The 19,617-nt window shown below is 40.3% G+C and overlaps 3 protein-coding genes across 3 annotated transcripts; 1 reads left to right on the top strand and 2 right to left on the bottom strand.

The window, feature by feature from the left end:
* Positions 1-4,870: 4,870 nt before the first annotated feature.
* LOC134185733 (asparagine synthetase domain-containing protein 1-like) lies at positions 4,871-10,808 on the bottom strand. The gene is made up of 14 exons (XM_062653599.1): positions 10,450-10,808; positions 9,580-9,702; positions 9,377-9,505; positions 9,258-9,315; positions 8,679-9,186; positions 8,501-8,623; positions 8,355-8,445; positions 7,085-7,119; positions 6,912-7,021; positions 6,822-6,856; positions 6,699-6,766; positions 6,553-6,636; positions 6,351-6,441; positions 4,871-5,169 (listed from the first exon to the last, which is right to left on the bottom strand). Exons 1-14 carry the CDS (start codon positions 10,798-10,800, stop codon positions 4,987-4,989), a joined length of 1,989 nt encoding a protein of 662 aa, XP_062509583.1. The 5' UTR covers positions 10,801-10,808; the 3' UTR covers positions 4,871-4,986.
* A 44-nt stretch (positions 10,809-10,852) lies between these two features.
* LOC134185491 (ATPase ASNA1 homolog) lies at positions 10,853-18,802 on the top strand. The gene is made up of 9 exons (XM_062653288.1): positions 10,853-10,980; positions 13,391-13,538; positions 13,590-13,647; positions 15,986-16,076; positions 16,145-16,295; positions 16,363-16,470; positions 16,527-16,674; positions 18,421-18,482; positions 18,545-18,802. The coding sequence occupies exons 1-9, from the start codon at positions 10,853-10,855 to the stop codon at positions 18,695-18,697; spliced, it is 1,047 nt and encodes a 348-aa protein (XP_062509272.1). The 3' UTR covers positions 18,698-18,802.
* Positions 18,624-19,535, bottom strand: LOC134185490 (levodione reductase-like). The gene has a single exon (XM_062653287.1). The coding sequence runs from the start codon at positions 19,517-19,519 to the stop codon at positions 18,719-18,721; it is 801 nt and encodes a 266-aa protein (XP_062509271.1). The 5' UTR covers positions 19,520-19,535; the 3' UTR covers positions 18,624-18,718.
* Between the last annotated feature and the right edge of the window lie 82 nt (positions 19,536-19,617).

Below are 19,617 nucleotides of genomic sequence, written 5' to 3'. Positions count from 1 at the left end.
CTACCAATGCAAAATCTGCAGCAAACGCAATCACTGGGATCAGTGCGTAATTCCATAAACAATGCAGCAGTCCACGCAATACAGCCCCACATGATTGACGGAGATGACAGCAATGACGACCTCATGACAGTAGTGCTCGAGCCAGAGCACATAAACGTGCAGGATTAAAACCCTACCCACTGAAGCTTCATGCCACACTGTGCATTGGAGGACAGGGAGTCGAATTTTAGCTGGACACGGGTGCCACCTGCAATATCATTCGAAAGCAAGAGTACATACCACAAAAGCTACAGATCCAGCCCGCAAGGCGACTATTGACACCGTATGATACCTCCTTCGTTGAACCCTTGCAAGGTCACCGCTACAGTCACCGCTACAGTCACCAACCCCAAGACGGGAGCAACATATCAAGACGACTTTGCTGTCATGGACACACAGACTATGTCCATTCTGGGAGGCCCATCAATCCAAAAGATGAGTCTTATACGAGTCTGCTATGAAAATATCCAGCACATATCACCAAGCTGTTTTGCAGCACTGCATGGCCACATGCAGTGCTGCAGTACAACTCAAGGCCTCAAACCGGATCCAGCCAAAGTCCAAGCAATCATCGACATGCCACAACCAGCAAATGTGGAAGAGCTCCAACGTTTTTGGGTACTGTCAATTACATGGCTCGTTGCCTACCACGGCTGTCAGAGATGAGTGGACCGTTGAGGCTTCTCACACAACCAGGCACTGCCTGACAGCTAGTGGACCACCGATGCGCACCATGCACTACAGACCATCGAAACGGCTATAACCAGCGCTCCCATACTCAAGTTCTTTGACCCAACAGAGCCTACCGTCCTCCAATATGACGCCTCTAGCACGGGCTTGGGCGCAGTGCTACTGCAACAGGGTCGGCCAGTCTTGTATGCTAGCTCTCACGGATGCAGAAACGCGCTAGGGACAAATTATGCGCGAGTTCCTTGCTATAGTGCTAGTGTACGGCATGGATCGATTTCACCAGTACACACATGGACGCCTCATTGAAGTTCATACGGACCAAAAGCCGCTGGAGATGATTTTTCTCAAGCCCCTGCAAGAGACATCGCAAAGACTCCAACGGATGCTCATGCGTTTACAGCGATACCACATGCGCGTCATCTACAAGCGAGGCAGAGAACGGTTGATTGCAGACACGCTATTCCGCGTATCTCTCCCACACCGGAACGTGTACAACGACTGTCCCGCAGAGGTATTTTACACCCACTTTCAGTTTGAGGAGAATCTAGAGCTATTAGAAGCAACCACGTCTTCCTTCATTACGCCAGGCAGACTCCAGGATATAGCACTTGCTACGGCCCAAGATGAGACATCCCAGTCTCTGTGCACAGCCATATTTCAAGGATGGCACGATTCGAAACAGCTGTTACCTCCGCGTCTTCGAATTCGTCTATACCATATAGCCCTTCCAAGATCAGCTAGTTGTCGAGCAAGGCGTGATCTACTGGGGCAGGCAGTGTGTGATTCCACAGTCTCTCCGCTCATACACATTGGGCCGCATGCACCAGTCACACATAGGAACAGAAGGCTGCATTCGAAGAGCCAAAGAATGCATCTTCTGGCCTAGCATGACGAATGGCATTCGGGATTACGTGAGCAAATGTGATGTCTGCCAAACGCACCAAAACCGGCAACAGAAATAGACACTTAATTCTCCAACACGACATTCCTACTCGCCCCTGGGCTAATGTTGGAGCTGACCTAATGACTTTAGACGATAAGAACTACCTAGTGACGGTAGGCTATTTTAGCAACTTCGTTGAAGTCGACCGTCTAGAGACCACTACGAGCGCTGCCGCCATTTACAAGCTGAAGCAACACTTTAATTGCTAGGCAAGGAATCCCACAAACGCTGATTACGGACAACGGCCCGGCTCTCAATTCATGTCTACTGAATTCACCCAGTTCGCAAAGTATGGAACTTCAGCCACATCAAAAGCAGCTCTTACCACCCACAAAGCAACGGCAAGGCCGAAAATGCGGTCAATACGGTTAAGCAGCTCATGGCAAAAGCCAAGACGGCAGGACAAGACCCCTGGGCCTGGCTATATCACTACTTGACTGGCGTAACACGCCATCCCAAGGCTTGGCCAGCAGTCCAGCACAACGATTACTGAGCCGTTGTACACAAACCCTCCTCCCTATATATATATCCAGCGTGTACACATCTCAGGGTTGCTATGAATGCAGATGGATGTCAAAATGCTCAAAATGTAGGTAGATCAGTTAATTAATTATTTTACCGTTATCCTTTACTGGAGAGCCTCGCCGAGTCGGTATATGCATAAAAGAACGCAGGATGGAATGACGTATGTCAGGCATTACGGAAGACCTGATCTGTACGTTCCGCACATTTAATTTATCTACTTGCAATCGAAAATGCAAGGAGATTGAAAACGAGCTTTGTGAAGGTCAAAAGGCAACTGAAAGACACGACATTATCGCCAAGGTGTTTAAACTCAAAGTTGATAAGCTCATGAGACTAATTAATGACTACAAAAGACGGTGGCGCCTTTGGGAAAACAATGTGCCACATGCACACTATTGAATAGCAAAATCGTGGTCTTCCTCATACACACATCTTAATTAAGGTTACCGACACCCTCTAGAAACAATGAACATGCTTTGGCTCCAGAGATCATACGTGAACTTTCCTATGGCGTCTTGGAACTTCTTGGCTTCATTGAAGAAAATGAGCCCAAACTGACGGAAGAACAAAGAGAAGTCTAGTCAAAAAAATGGAGGTATGTATTTCTTAGTGCACTGGGTGGCACTAAAAGGACATTTGTTCTCAACCTTCTCTTGACTAAAGTTCGTCAGAGAAAAGATTGCTATAGTTGTGGCATCATTAGATATAGGTATATTGCAGCCACTCTGCTTACAGGTGGAAAACCGCCCATTCCACTTTTAAACTGCCACCGGATCTCTCCAGACAGGAGAATCCAGTTTGCAACATTTCAAAGAGAACCTCCCTCGCGCAAGTTTTGATTGAGTGTAAATTAGTAGTCTGGGAAGATGTCTTACAAGTCTGCATTTGAAGCTGTCAACAGGACATTACAAGACCGAGGTAATAACAGAATTAAGGGTGGTGTGACTTTTATCTTGGCTGGTGACTTTCGACAGACATTTACCTGTTGTGCCTAGAGGAACCAAAGGTGATGAGTTGAATGCATGTATAAAGCGACTTTTCTTGGAGACACGTAATCAAGCTAAAGTTAACTGGAAACATGCAAGTATATCATATCGGAGACCAAACAGCAGAACACTTTGCTTCAGCTCTCTTAAACATTGGAAATGGAACGGTTCCTAATGACCAACCTAGGCATTTCTCACACTTCAGAAGAGAAAATTGAAGAAACAGTTTTCGCAAACATGCAACAGCATTTTGAAGACCTTAACTGGCTAAAATTTTGAGTTTCTATTGCAAAAGTTGCCATGCAGGAGAACAAAACTAATTAAGTGTTACAAATATTTTGACTCGGTTTTGTACTCCGACCAACAAGTGAACTATTCAGCAGAATTTTAATTTAAATTCTCTGCAAATTCCAGGTGTTCTACCACACAACTTGATGCTTAAATTTGGAGCACCCATCATGCTTTTGAGAAACCTGGACCCTCCTACGTTATGCAATGGTACAAGGGTGGTTGCATGTTCAGACATTACTCACCATGCAATGTCATCAAAGCGACGATTCTAACAGGCAGTTGCAAGAGTGAAGACGTCTTTTTGCCACGCATACCAATTATTCCAACAGACACTGTATTTGAGGCTTCAGTTTCCGATTTGATGTCTTGGTTCTGCTGACCCCTGCATTCATGGGGCGTAAAGACGATGATATAAGCGAGCAACTGATGGGAACGCATCTGGTAACTAGTATCCGCATGTACAGTGAAGTTTTCGCTTCTGTTTCAGTTGCAGGTGCTGCTGGACTTTGTTCTTGTTTTAGGCGAGTTCATTGCTCTCACGTGTCTGCCTGTTCACTTTGGCTACTGACGTACAGTACGTAGGATATCATCAACCAACAGGATTCAACAACTAGCGTGTACGTACAAGGAAGACCTACGAAAATTCGAAGTGCATGATCACGCAACATCTATACAAGACAGCTGGTACGGAAGCCAATGAAGTGTAAGACTGAGGTGGAAACAGAAGCTGCTCGTCCTAGGCCTGACTCCTGTTGCTAAATTTTTAGCTTTATCGCTGCAGCTGCATCAAGCCTCTAAGCAATTTCGCGAAGAACAACTCACCTGCCAAGGTTGTACAAGAACACGACCTGCATGCTTCTCTCAATTACCATGCCTAGAGCAGGCAGCCACGCAAACTGTAAGAGCAAATGAACTCGCCTAAACAAGAACAAAGTCCAGCAGCACTTGCAGCAGAAACAGAAGGAAAAACTTCGAAGGGGTCGCAAGAACCAAGACATCAAAGGAACCTTACCAGACCCTCTCCCTGCAACGGAAGTGAAAAGGGGGAGTGGCTGGCTGCGCGAGACTTGTCCAACGCACAAAACAAGTGTGGTGTTCGTTTAGCACAACTTGTATTATTTACATACGCTCCGTACGCTAAACTCATAACTCAAAAAACACCGGAATGACTGACTGCTGGTCGTTACCCTCCCCCCCATGTAGGAAACCATACCACAACAACTTCAAGCATAGGATAGAGCTTCAAGTCCGACCATCAACTGCAGGCCGAATATTACAGACTAGGACGCCAAATCCTTTGGAAGCATGACGCGGCGGTAGAGTCTGGCTACGCGAGACTATTCAACAAACTGATCTAGCTCAAACTCCACAACGGAATGTGTTTACAGCAGAAAAGTTACAAACCAATAAGAAGGTAGTTATCTTTATACTTACACATGCCTATCCTTCCTGATTTTCACACTTTCATCCAAACTGCACAGGATGAGCATTAATTGTACGTGTCAACTAATTCTATATTTGTAAATGGCTGGAAACGTCAGAGCCTTTGATTCCTGAACCTTGAAGTTTAGCTATTCTTGAACCAAACTGAATAGCTCGTTTTGGACATGTGGCTGAACCATCTAGTCCTATTAAACGAGCAACATCTCGCAATAAAATCTTTTCTCCCTCACCACGAGGTAGACGGGGATCAGCCTAGAATAGAATAAATATAAATCAGACACAATCTGCATGCATGCAAGTATAAGTCTTCACACACACACACGCACGCACACGCACACACACACGCACGCACACGCACACACACACACGCACGCACACACACACACACACGCACACACACACAGCAATAAATGTATCGCAATTAACAATTATTGTTGGCTCAAGTACTCACAGAAGTGTTGAAAGTAAATGTCAGCTGTAGTCATAAGATCTTAGTAGCAAACCCACTCATGTTCTGTCATAGTCATGCACACGTTGCCATTCCACAAGACCAAAGACCAATAATTACAAATGCTCTAACGTTGAAAGAAAGTCATTCATTGCTAGACCACTAAATGCAGGGCCAGATCCACAGGGGGTTTAGGGGTTTGCAACCCCTCTTTTCCAATAGGCGTGGTTCAATAATTTCATATAATTTCATTAGAAAAGAGAAAACTAGTAATGCTTTATATAACTGCTAACGGTAAACCCCTCTTTTAAAAATTCCTGGATCCGGCGCTGAAATGACAATGACTTGATGAACATCGTCCTGAACAATTAGTCAAGCCTGTACAGCCAAGGTTTTGGAAATTCAACTGGACCACGCCAAAGCACAGAAAATACCACTGCTTTGAATAATTAATCATTAGATATCATTAAGTATTATAGCAGCAACTTCATAAAAGGGTAAGCTTGTCCTATTTTGCTGTGAAAATTCTTCATACAGATTGTCTATAAGCATAAAAATATTGATAGAAAGAAACGCCGCTTAAGGCTAAAGTCTTGATGTGGCATGATTTGCAGATACTCTAAATTCACCATGTTGTGAACTTGTATGATACATACATATATGATCTTGTGTTTTTACATTTCTAGAAAAGTTCCACCCTTAGATTAAATGAAGACCACTGCCACAAAACCTGTGGTCAGGCTTTGTGCTAGCAAATTATTGTTGGAAAGCCCTTAGACCATCAGTCATTGACCTTAATTAATTAACAAAGTGCACAGCTACACCTTAAGCAACATTTTAATAAGTACATTTTCAAGATTAGTATCATAACAAATATACAAGAGATTACACTCATAAGTTATCACTATGGTTGTCAGACATACAGTACAAGCCTTCCCATCCTTGTTCTATTCTTGGTAGCTAATAAGTCAGAACAGATTAATACCTTGCACCAGACTGGAAGTGAGTTCAGAAAGCTAGCAACGTCTTCATCCAAGTACGGTAAACGTGTCTCTCTGCCATGGTCCGAGATGCATCTATGTACATAAAACATGATACATGATATAGATCTACTACTCCCTTAACTTAATTAATGAAAGCAGCTGTGGTGCAAGTCTCAGCGTGTGCGTGCGCGCTCCAATGCATACCTATCATCTCTTCCTAAATTTCTTTGCGAAATTCGATTGACATCGAGATGAATTTCATCCAACAAACCACGCCAAGCATGAAGTCTAAAATTAAGACTTAATTCTCTTTGTAACTATGTACAAATGCAACTACAAGCTGTACTGACTGAAAGGCTTGTCTATGCCGTGAGTATCCACCTAATTGCTCATCTGCTCCCATGCCAACTAGAAGAACCTAGCCAAACAGAAAACTGATTTTATTCACTACAAAACTCCATAGTGTTGCATGCCTTTGCTTGACTCAGATAAGAACAAGAGGACGAGTCTAAAGAGCCAGTCAATATCACAAAATATACTCTCCTCTTTCATGAAGCAAATACCAGCAGTGTTCAGCAATCCTTTCCCTCCTGCTGCAAACCACAAGGCACATCCTATGCTGTCATCCAAGACTGTTGTATGAGGATAGACCAGATCACCAATATGATTGTCCCTGAGTAAAGTTGACATCCTTCAAATAAATAGTTGTCATCTAATGTAAGAAATCAACTCCTACCTGTCTCTTTCCAGCTCTTCAGCTCTAACATTAATCTGCATACAATTAATTAGACAAATTTAAATGTTACAAGCAACTCTTATCATCTCTTGTACTCATACTTTTTCCAAGAAATTATTTTTGAAACCTACTAAGTACTAAAACGTTATAAAAAGTATGATTGTTTATTAATAATATCCTTTTTTGGCTACAATCAAATACCACATACCATGCAAATAATCATGTCTCAAAAACACGTGCTATCTTTGCACACTAACAGTAATCTTGCTAAAACACCAGAGCTCTTTAACTCATCTTTGCTACTGAACAACTGTTTTGCCTGCCTTGCGAGCTGCACAGCTAATAGCCACCATTATTGCCTTGAGTATAGTTCACTGGTGAGAATAAGCTAGCAGTAGAAGGTAAGGTACATAATTCAAAGTACCTGACAACAGCCACAAACATGATAAAAAATTAAACGTGCAATGTCAAAACTTCAGGTCTATTCTACTGTAGACCTTAAACTATAATAGTATAAAATCTGATATACACGTGCTTAAACTGGATTGGTGCACACTTCTGCCATGTAATGAGCATTACTTTAGAAACAGTTCATATGAAGTAAAGGTTTGGGATCTTGTACTTCTTGTAAGATGATACCAACCACAAAACCAGATGATACTGTAACCACAGAACTTTAATGCATGTTCCACACACAACACTCCTAAACCACAAGAGCACAGACCTGATGTAAGAACACTGTTTACTACAAGATGAGTTGACAATGCACATAGCCTGTGGCATGTAAGTGTAAATAGAGTGTAAACACTTCACTTTCTCTTTCACAAAGATGGCAAACAAATTCTTGAGCATGGCGGCATACTATGGTCAGCAAAGCTACTCAGAACCAAACATTAATCTACACAAACCCACTCTCTATGTTCACTTTTCACTACTTTGAAATCAAGACAACAGTTTAATTAATTAATCAATTTTACACCTTGTCACACTATGAGCCACTGACTGAAACAATTAAAGACCTGCACATTTGGTTAGTAAATGATCTCAGAGCTTACAAGACTGACGAACAAAGAATATTCAAAATCGCTTGCTATTAGGCAATTGCAATGAGATAAACAAATATAGAACACATAAATAACAGTGGTAAACCTTACATCAAACCTGAAACAATGACACACATATTATTATTATGCATAGCTGGTGATTTGGTAGTCTAAACCAGCTAATAAAGGTATTGACATGCTGTAGTTTAAGAATCACTGGCATAAACCTGCACAAAGTTCCAAGTCCTTTCACAATTTAATTTTTTCAACTCTTGTAATCCTGAAAGTCCTGTTAAGCGATCCGGCACATCAAAATCACTAAAGTAACAAGAAAAGTCATGTAAAATTAAAAAGCAACTGTCAGTTCTCATACCTTTCCAATAAGAACCTACCATCACTCTCGTGTGGCTTCCTTACATCACACTGCCTTAACCTTTTGTCTTTTTGTTCAAAAGCAACATTCAACAGATCAATCTCGTCATCTTTGACTACACATCTATTAAAAAGAATGGCATCAAATCTTGCCACTACACAGCTGATTGTAAAGTAACCTGTCAGCAATAGCTGCAAGAACAATAGAGTCGACTCCACCAGAAAACAAAACACCTACTTTAGCATTTCCCATTATCTGTGTACTATGGCCCAAATGGTTTGTAGTGAGAACTCTTCTGTCTTTCCTGTCTATGTCCAGAAGTCTTTGTGACGCTACATCACCTAATGATGGAATGTTTGTAACACGTTTCCCAACTGCTTTTTCAAGAAGATTAAGAAATGTCTCTGCTAATTGTCTTCTCACACCAGAATGTAATGAGCCATCTGGGTATTGACTACAGATGATTGATTGGTGAACATGGCATTCACTGTGCAAAGTTACTGTCACTGAAGTCAAACTAGCATTGAATGGTGAAACTGGAGGAGCTACTGAAATGGCAGAAAGTGTAAAAGAAATGTACTGTTGACATTCAGCTGGCAGTGTTTCAAACTGTTGTAAAGGTTCCTCATTATGTCTAAACACTTGATATTCATATCTCCAACAGTAATAAGTAATGTGAACTTTGTCTAGAGTAAATAAAAGCCCAATAATTAAACTTTATCTTCCAATTTTCATGAGAAAGAATGATTCAGTCTACCTGTCAGCAATGATGCCAAATTAAGAGAATAGATTCCTACGGGAACTTCCAACCACTTCTACATACAAAAAACAAAACAAATTTGTCTCACTCCTGTTGAAAGACAATGTCAGCCATACAGTCAGCTTTCCAGTTCTTGTAGCTATCGAAGACAATGCAAACAAGTCCAATGGGTGACGTGGAAGATGCCAGAGTAGACTACGTCGACCATAAAAGTCCCGGCCAAACCACAGTAATCTGTGTTTTGCCTAACAAGACCATGCATCACCAATCACAAATGCCAGCATGTTTCTTCTGGCAATTCAAGTGCCACACAGCTAACCTGATAATATACAAAAGCCCAAGGCCCCTGCACACGTGACATGACAGCTAAAATATCAGCACTGCTAACACAATCTCCAAGTGCTTTCAGAAGAACTTCTGTGTCATTGTCCATATCTCTCACCTGTAATAGCATCAGTTATATATACAGTACTGTTTAATACTAATTTTATCAAATATACTATGTCATCACAAAAATTCTACCTCTAACTAATAAGGCTTGTTAGTTTGTTTGTTTGTGAGCATGTTACTCAAAAATGTGTGGATAGATTTTGATAAAGTTTGAAAGGATGGTAAACCTTTGATACAGAAACAACCACTTAATTTTGGGGATTAATTAATCTGGATCCAGGTCCCATCTCAAAAGGTCAACTTTTGAGAAAAGTGAGATGACTCCCAATTTTGCTCCTGCACACCCATACCATCTCCACACAATTATTTTATTGATAAGTAAATGATGTCGTTTAGACCCTATTTGTACATACAAAGTAGAACACAAAAGTCTTTCAAACAGTTGCAAGAACTGTCCTGCTCAGATTGGGATATAGTTGGGTAGTCTGTGCAAATCACAAAACAAACATTAATGTTTGTGTCACCTTACTACAAAGCCTACATGCATTTTTGCTAGACTTGTCAATTTCTGTGTGATTCTGTGAGAGTTCTCCAAGCTAGTCCTATGTCAGCTATTTGTAAAATTAGAACAGGTACATGCAACTCAACTTGAGCTAAAGTATTCACAGAGCTAACATATTCATAGGTGGTAGAGTCTATATACGGTCTGCCATTCCTATCCGCGAGCCTACTTGCCTACTAGCCTCTGCTACTATGTGTATGAGTACTCTGAGTGTCGCAAGTGCCAACAATGGACAACCTCAACACCACCGAATATCTCTCCGTTCCATAGCAACGCATTGCCCATGTCATCTTTCAATGGTTGAGAAGTAAACTTTCCGCGCAGATGAAGAACACTAGCAGCCATTTCCAAACGTACGAAGAATTCATCACCGGTATCACAAGTGGCCTTTTCCTGCTTGTTGCTTTCTTCGCAAGAAGAAGCTAGTTTGTGCGGTAAACAACTTGACTTGCAGTTAATTTTATGTACGCTGCTTTCAAAACCATCCGGACCACGTCGTCTTACTAAACGAAGAATACTCCTTTTAGTCTCGTCATAGCCTTTATTGTCTTCCTCATTTACGATTATCCAACAGAATATCCCACACATCAGTAGCCGTAATTAACGCACTTTAGACTGACTTTGCTAACGTACGTTAGCAATGGCGGAAGCATATATCGAGAACGACACTCAGGACATTGAGCCTTCTGTTCGTAACGTTATTGATCAGTCGTCGCTTAGATGGGTATTTGTAGGTGGCAAGGGAGGAGTGGGAAAGACAACGTGCAGGTAAAAGACGGATTCCTTGACGCTAATTAATTTGTAGATGTAGGTAAGTTAGCTGGACTGAATTTGTGGTGGCAACTTTGTGATCTACTCAGTATATTTCTGCATGGTGTAGGTGCACGGTGCTATTGGTACTTTTGTACACATTAATTGTAAGTCTGTTATTACTCTCGCTAGTGAAGCATGTAATTACTTCTACCGGCACGCTACTGGTGCGACGCTGAACAGATGTTACGAATATGTGTGCTATTCAGATAAGATCAGTGGCATGGAATCTATAAATATTTTGTAGTTGTTTCAGATACCCAACCTGAACATTTACCAAACAATGTAATCACACCAGTTTGGTGATTAAAATTGCACAACTTGTTTCTAGAAACCTTTCATGCTCGTGTCTACAAAATGAAATTTGTCAACAATTGTTATATAAAAAAACTACAAAATTTGACTAGTATTGTGGAGCAAATCAATAGCGTCTCGGTGTCTAGACTGAACTTGCATTTTTCTTGACTGATTTAATTAAAAATAAAACTTAGTAAGAAATGGTTTTGCGGTGTTCATAGATTGAATTGTTCTGAGCTGTTAAGGCTGCATGTAACTATTTGTACATACACTGTATACGTACTGTATATGGCACAGAAACCTTATTATGTATCTCTAACCTCACAGATGCATGAAATCGATTTATGCTATATGTATGGAGCACAAAATGGTGCAAATATATGCAAGAAGATTGAATATATCAGGAAGGCAATTGACCATATTGAAGATTTGAATTGCAGCATAGATATTTGCAACAATAACAATTACATGTACTGTATACGCACTTGCTTGTCAGCAGGATCTTTGTACTGTGTAATGTGTACTGTACCAATTTCGTATGTCAACAAAAATCAATTTTTGTAAAAGGTGCATAAATTTTTGGTAAAATAAAGTGCTTTGTTTGTCGTAGTAGAGCAGCTTTTTATTAGTCTTATAAAAGGCTTTTAGTCGAGTGATACTTGCACAACTCAGTGCTATTTAGTTAACCAATTTACATTGCATTACTTGTAAGCACTGCTTACATCTGTAATGTAAATCTGTAGGAAACTTTATTACCGACGCGTGAAACGCTAGGTATAGTAATACCGGCCATAGACCAATGACCGACCAATTATTGCTGGTAAAGCATGTGCTAAATTATTTCAATGATGCACGTTGCTATGTCAACAACTCAACACAGGATCTACACAGGAATCACAGTGATAGCTAATGAATAATACAGCCAATACAGCGGCGTAACTAGCATTTCGTGGTTGGGGGGGGGGGGGGCACACACAGAGCATATGGCTATGTTTGGATAATTACATATGTCTGTATTTACATGAGACAATGTTAAGTCTTCTTCTATTAGTGGCGATACATGTACCACCAAGCCTAACGATATCCTTAATCACAATGTATATTGGAGGAAGAGGGGAAACTCTCAGGGAAAGCTATAGTGGCTGCAGTTAGGCACACCATAAGGATGAAAATACAGATGATGGGAAGTCAAGAAAAACAAGGCTACTAACTACTGGAGACCACTTTTAATGTGACAATGGAATCTAGCTTAATTGATGTGTGTATGATTGCAATGTAAATGTTTTACACGAGTCTTTACCTTAATTAAAGACTCTCAATACAAACAGAAAAAATGTATGTATGCATGCATGTATGTCTACATTGATTTAAAAGTCATCCTTGAAATCGGTTGACATGCCATCGTGTACATAACACCACTACTTTGTAGTATAGAACATCTTAGATCCCACTGTTATTAGCATCTCGTCTAGATCCAACTGTAACCGCTGTTACCACATAAACATCAATCGAGTGACATAGTACACCCGAGCAAATTTATCATAACTATATTACAAGTTTATGTCGGTTTTGACAAATATCGGGAAGGTCTGTGCCCCACGTCTCCCCATAGCTACGCCGTTGGCCAACACGTGCTTCAATGGTGTTGGACCAGCACAAAACTTAGCGAAAGTATAGTTCAGGTACATTCTGACATTTGCAGTTTTGAATAGTATGTAGTTCCAGTTTAGTATGCGTTTCTGCTGCGCATTCGTTCATCGTCAAAACTCGCATAGAAGATGGTTGCCGATTGTTTAGGAAATGTGTCTACTGCTGGTAAATAAGTGAGAAAGTCCATTACAATACGTTTGCAATGTGTCTTGCCACTCAATGTGTCCAGCCTTCTTCTCATGCTCTTCTAATAGGCTCTGACTAATTACATGCAAGCTGCATGGCTATGGCACACGGAGGGTTTGCACTGTAGTGCTTCTTCATTTAGTTTGTTCTTGAATTACAAAATGGTAACTTTAATTTATGATTTAAGCAATTGTATATTAGTATAATTTGACGCAACATTGATTTGAATGTGTAGTAGCAGCATTGCTGCACTGTTGTCACGTGTGAGAGAAAGGGTTCTTATCATTTCCACTGATCCTGCTCATAACATTTCTGACTCGTTTCAACAGAAGTTTACTAGTACTCCAACTAAAGTCAATGGATTTGACAATCTCTTTGCTATGGTACCTAACATATGATGTTTGGTATGGCAAACTAATTTGCTTCCATTACAGGAAATTGACTCTAAAATTGCAGACGCAACTGAAATGATGGATGATCTGGCAGAACCTGGTGAGTTGAATGCATAGGTACTTGTAGCATGTACATATATGGTCGAATATGATACTTCTTATACCATGTGCACTCTAGAGACTTCAGAATCGTGCTAGGTATAGTAGAAAGTGATCTAGATGGCCAAAGTCAGTGTCGGAATGAGGCCTTTATCAAGTATTTTGAGTAGAGTACAGTAATAACAATCTTGAAGAAAATATATCTAGTCCAACTTGGTTCTGAAGTTACTAGTATGAACACGGTATTAGTTGCTGATGAAGGTATCATATGTCTTGGAATATAGTCTGTGACCTCTATTTTTAGCACTGTTACCAGCTGTGGCTTTTCAATGAGGGTAGCCTATATTCGAGGCAGGCTCTATTGATAATAGTGCCGGACCTTCTACATGTGTCCATACCAGGATGTATCAAACTTAGAATTTCACACATTTGCAGTCCTCATGTGGATAGAGGCTTGATTATTGCCTCTGCCATCTTGCAGGAGTGTTTTGTGTGCATTTTTGTACACTCAAACTCCCCTTATCCGGACGTCCCATATCCGGGCACGTCCGTCTACCGGGCACCCCCGTATTGCACAATTGCATCACGTGTATTGCGCGTCGTCCACATGCACGAGGTCGAGGCAAAGGTCGTGTAATCAAAAGTCCAGTACTAGTCCAGTTTCTTGTCGACAGATAGCCATACTTAGGTGCTAGTTTCTTATTTACAGCTTGTAAGACTTACCTGAAGATGTCTGAGACTAGACCAACGCAGACGCCTGCCCCGCAGAAGCGAAAGAGGTCTGTGATGACGCTCGAGACAAAGATCAGTGTACAGTGTGCATGTACATCTATTATGTACGTATGTGCATTCACTTACATGTAGGGATGCAAAATTGAATGTTAATCATACAGGTGTACATATTGAGCAAATTGTGGGGTGTTCCCAGATGTGGCCGTTTCTGAGTTATGGGCAGTGTCCGGTCCCAAGCTGCCCAGATAAGGGGAGTTTGAGTGTACTTTTCAATTGTGTGGTTTTTCAAAAGATGATGAAGTGGATCATTTCAAAATAGGCAAAACGAAAGGATGACTTTCAACATGTAGATCATTAAACCCTTAATTAATTTAAAGTTAAAGGACAGTGTTAGGTTTCTTGCATGACTAGTCGTATTTGTCTTCAAATGAGGATTATGCTTTATTTGCATTTGTTAGCAATATGAATGATGGGAACTGACTTGCAATGCAACACACATATGTTTTTCATGACTTTAACTTGCATGTGGTTGATGTTAGCTTGTCCATATTTTGCAAGTACTGTACTGCAGGTTGTGTGTGAAGTTGTACGGTTTACTTTTTTTAAGGAAAGGATTTTGACCACACACACACAAACACACACACACACACACACACACACACACACACACACACACACACACACGCAAAATGCAAAAAATGGCAAATGGATAAGGAGCTGCCATTTACAGTTATGCCCCCCAGCCATCTGGCTGGGTTTCTGTGCACGACGCAGGAGCTATGGGCCGTGCTAAGCAATCTCCTGGAGCCTGGCCAGGTACTTGTAGGAGCATTGACTGCGACGCCAACCGTGGTGTGGGCACCCGAAGTCCCACCAGGACCCCAGTGACTGATGGACTTTGTAGCAGTTGGGGGTCTTTGCCACCACAGTCAATGACCAGGTACTCATTTATACTCCTGAGTCGAGAGAGCAATTGTGTGTGAGTTTCTTGCCCAAGGAAATTATGCCATATCTTGTCATCACTGTGACTTGAACCTGACACACACACACACACACACACACACACACACACACACACACACACACACACACACACACACAATGCACAGAAAGTTTGGATTTGCTTTCTTATTTTTAGGTTAAGGCTATCAGTGCCTAAGCAGAAATACATCATGATTATCATACCTTATATGAAACATATTTAGGAAACCATGATTTCTTGTTAGTATCATAGATTTTTGCAAAGGATAACAATAGGAAATTGACAAAGATTTAGTATGTGAGCAATAAGTACTTTGATTCTACAAATCTCTCTTGGTTGATTGCTTCTGAGATGGCAAAACAGTCAAATTGTTTAAATTGTTATTACTAAAAGATATCTGAGGCTATCCCAACAATGCTCTATTTTGCCACTTCAAAACAGATTGTTGTGATTACCATGTGTTGCATGTATCTGGAATCACAAGCTGTTTACTGATAGTTTGACTGCACAAAACAAAGTGGTATTTCTCGATCTGCATTGCCAACACTATGGTATCTTATTTTTGTTGCAATGTTCTAAAGCATTAATACACACTTGTGTCTAGCTGTATTATATGTGTATGTAGATGTAAAGACAGTAAGCAAGATGGTTCTGCAAGAAGTAATTGGTGCTTTCCCTGGTATTGATGAAGCAATGAGCTTTGCCGAAGTTCTCAAGTTAGTTCTATTGTTGATCTGCCTTTTCTTTGTCCAAATGTGCCACTGTTGCTGTGTGTCTTTTACAGACTAGTAAAGGGCATGAACTTTTCAGTGGTTGTGTTTGACACTGCACCTACGGGTCACACACTTCGGTTGTTGTCATTTCCTTCTCTTCTGGAAAAGGGTCTTGGGAAGTTGATGAAACTTAAATCGAAATTTACTGGAATGTTGAGTCAGGTATGTTGTCTCTTGCCAGGAGGGTTTGTACATAATTGATTAGCATATTCAGTTTGTTGTGTTGTAGTTGGGAGGTATGTTTGGTATGTCAGGCACATCAAGTGATGATTTAGTCCAGAAGTTTGAAGAACTACTACCAGCAGTGAAACAAGTCAATGAACAATTTAGGGATGCTGTCAGTAATTTCTCAAGATTTTTAAAATTTGATTATTGCCACTGTTTTAACTGTAGGATCAAACAACATTTGTGTGTGTTTGTATTGCTGAATTCTTATCTTTGTATGAAACTGAACGACTGATACAGGATCTTGCCAAATACTCTATTGACACTCACAATATTATAGTCAACCAGCTTGTGTTTCCTCTAGAATCACGCGAAGGTATTATTTCTATTATAGGTCGTATGCTGGCACTCGGTGCTATTGTTGTAGTACTCGTTGTTGTAATTAGTTTTGTAAATGTTCATAACTTGGTAAAGTATGTAGTAGTAAAACAAAATGACAGTATGTGTCAGTGTGTAATGACTTTTGAAACGTTCAGATATTTTATCATTTTCTGGAGATTATGTATGCTCTGTTGGAGCATAAGTTTTATCATTTTTTTTAATTTTGAGATTCTCCACAAATGGCAGTGCAAGAAACTATATGAACTACATGTATCTGTGTATATACAAACGTACAGAGAGTATGCAAACTGTTGTTGTAATGATGTATTCTCAATGTAGAAAATACAACCCTGTTGCACTTTTTATAGACTTTCGAAATGTTTGGTGTATCTGAAAAAAACATTTTCTATCTGTATAGGCTTTGTATAGTCATCTAGAAACCAAACAGCTTGTTACTTTTCTAAATAACTTTACTTATTAAGGTTAAGATTGTAACTCAATTGAAGACTTAGACCTTTCTTTACCAAGCTAATAAGTGTTGCTGAAATCGAGTAACTGCTAAGCTTAATGTTGCTTTATTTCTTGGTAAACACTTGAATGTTGCTTGTGCAACAGCAATAATGGGACAGGTGTGGAGTAATTTTAGTGTTTATGTAATGAAATGAGAGATTTGTTACTGCATTTTTATTCTTATATCTTGGTGTCATAACAGGTGTGCATGTTTGGCAATTAATATATCATTAACTTGCGGTGTGTCGTAGTTATTGTGAGGCTACTTTGACTAATCTTACAAGTAGCATAGGGTAAGTACTTACACAATCTTAACGTTTGTAGTAGAACAGGAATTTATGCACTCTTCCATACAAAGTTGATTATTTTACTTTGTATACCAATGTGCTTTGACATTGGTAGGGTTCAAAATCTGGCAGAGTTGAATTGTCTTACCAATATGGTCAGTGCACTTTCTGGCCATTCCACTTTTCAATATTTTTAGTTTGGTTAAGAATTGAAAAGTACATCGTGCATTTCAATTTTTGGACCACTTTTTATGTAAAAATTAAAAATTACAAAATTGATAATTGAGACAACTACATATAAAAAAATTGAAATGACAGCTGCACTTTCTGGCCAAGTATATTCTATCTAGTCTTCAGTGACAGCACGTAGACGTGATAAAGCAATTTGATTGATGGTGCACAGTCCTTCAAGGTGTACTCTCTATGTCACAATCTCAATAACACACTGATGAAATATAGCAATTAGCAGTAACGATCTATGACTCTATAGGGAAGCGAACTTTTGTTCAGTTGATGTGGCGTCTCTAATTTGTTGATTGCACACTTGTGCTAGTAGAGGGATTCGGTTTGTAACACTTGCAGGTATAGTAAAGGTCACTTAGGTGCACCCAAACTTGCGCCAAAGCGATTAGAATAATTATTTCTGAACCCAGCAACGCTTTTAATCCCATTTCAATTTTTAATTTTTAGTTAAAATTGGTCAAAGAATTGAAATGGACAATGTACTTTTCAATTTTTAACCAAACTAAAAAATTGAAAAATGGAATGGCCGGAAAGTGCACTGCACTGCTACCATGTACTTATTTGTTATTTCTGTCATAAGTATACATTAGCATGTTCTTGACAGTTCTTGTTAATTGTTGTTTGATCAATATTGATACAGTCTGGTAAATTTCAAGTCATTAATACAGTGGCCTTTAGTAGCTGTTTCTTGCTATTTACAGGTTATGGAGGTTGCTCAACGTGTGCTTCTCGCAGGAGACTACAAGCTAAGTACCTTGACCAGGTGAAATTATAATACTGTATCATATAAGATGATCGATGTTATGGCACATTTGTTGTGTATAGATATGCGATTTGTATGAGGACTTTCACATAACCAAGTTGCCATTGCTGCCACATGAAGTCCGAGGACGTGATCACGTGGTCAAATTTTCAGAATTTCTTGCTAAACCATTATCACCAACACAACCAGCTATGCCTTTAGATGCTGCTTTGTAGCACAGATAAGCGTAGTATTGTTTACTGCAGCCGTCCTCCATCAATTGGGATAACTGTTCCTGTTAGATAAGATGCATCATCACTGAATAAAAATGCTACAACCGATGCTATCTCATCTAATCTTCCAAGTCGTTTCATTGGAATCCCACTCAACATGCGATCCTTCATTTGTTCTAAATTGATTGTCCCTGCATCATCACCTTGCTTACATTGAGCTTGGCCAGCTACTTGGGTTTTCCACATTTTACCTTCTACCAGGCCTGGGGATATTGCACACACGCGTATGTTATATGGGGCCAGATCTTTGGCGGCTGTTTTAGTCATTCCCACTACTGCATGCTTTGACGCAGAGTACGCCAACATGTTCTGTGGTCCAATCATTCCAGCAAGACTTGCAGTGTTGACAATAACACCTTGTCCTGACTTTACCATTGCTTGAGATGTGTATTTAAGGCAAAGGAAGACTCCTTCCACGTTAACCTTAATCACCTTACTGAAATCCTCTTCTGGATAGTCGTTTGTCGGAGTGAAGCATCCTTGCACACCAGCGTTGTTGAACAATAAATCAATTTTTCCAAACCTGCGAACTGCTCGTGATACGAAATCTTGGACATCATCTGATTTTGTAACGTCGGCACGTATTGCTAGGCAAGTTGCTCCATTCGACTCCACCTCCTGTTTTACAGATTCCAAGTCAGTCCCAGCTAGATCCACTAGAACCAAATTGCAACCGTCACGGGCAAGTCGCATAGCTGACGCTCGTCCTATATCACCTGCCGCACCAGTAATAATGGCAATCTTACCAGACAACTTCGTAGCCATGTGTAAGTTCCCGTATAAATCGGTCCTTTCACTATCATGCTATACGTGATAGTACTTTACACTGTATAGTACGTGTAGGTTACCAATCCTGATTGTAG

This window comes from Corticium candelabrum, chromosome 10 (assembly GCF_963422355.1).
Source record: "Corticium candelabrum chromosome 10, ooCorCand1.1, whole genome shotgun sequence".
Taxonomy (NCBI): domain Eukaryota; kingdom Metazoa; phylum Porifera; class Homoscleromorpha; order Homosclerophorida; family Plakinidae; genus Corticium; species Corticium candelabrum.
The sequence above is the reverse complement of the archived record's forward strand: the minus strand, read 5'-3'. Positions and strand labels throughout refer to the sequence as shown.

Excerpts from the sequence above, each read along its gene's own strand:
- LOC134185733 (XM_062653599.1), bottom strand. The coding sequence starts at position 10,800 with ATGTGTGGGATATTCTGTTGGATAATCGTAAATGAGGAAGACAATAAA. Across the intron at positions 6,637-6,698 it reads CGGCATAGACAAGCCTTTCA|ACTTCATGCTTGGCGTGGTT; the intron begins GTCAGTACAGCT and ends TCTTAATTTTAG. Across the intron at positions 5,170-6,350 it reads CACTTCCAGTCTGGTGCAAG|GCTGATCCCCGTCTACCTCG; the intron begins GTATTAATCTGT and ends ATTCTATTCTAG.
- LOC134185490 (XM_062653287.1), bottom strand. The coding sequence starts at position 19,519 with ATGGCTACGAAGTTGTCTGGTAAGATTGCCATTATTACTGGTGCGGCA.
- LOC134185491 (XM_062653288.1), top strand. The coding sequence starts at position 10,853 with ATGGCGGAAGCATATATCGAGAACGACACTCAGGACATTGAGCCTTCT. Across the intron at positions 10,981-13,390 it reads GTGGGAAAGACAACGTGCAG|TAGCAGCATTGCTGCACTGT; the intron begins GTAAAAGACGGA and ends TTGAATGTGTAG. Across the intron at positions 16,296-16,362 it reads TTACTGGAATGTTGAGTCAG|TTGGGAGGTATGTTTGGTAT; the intron begins GTATGTTGTCTC and ends GTTGTGTTGTAG.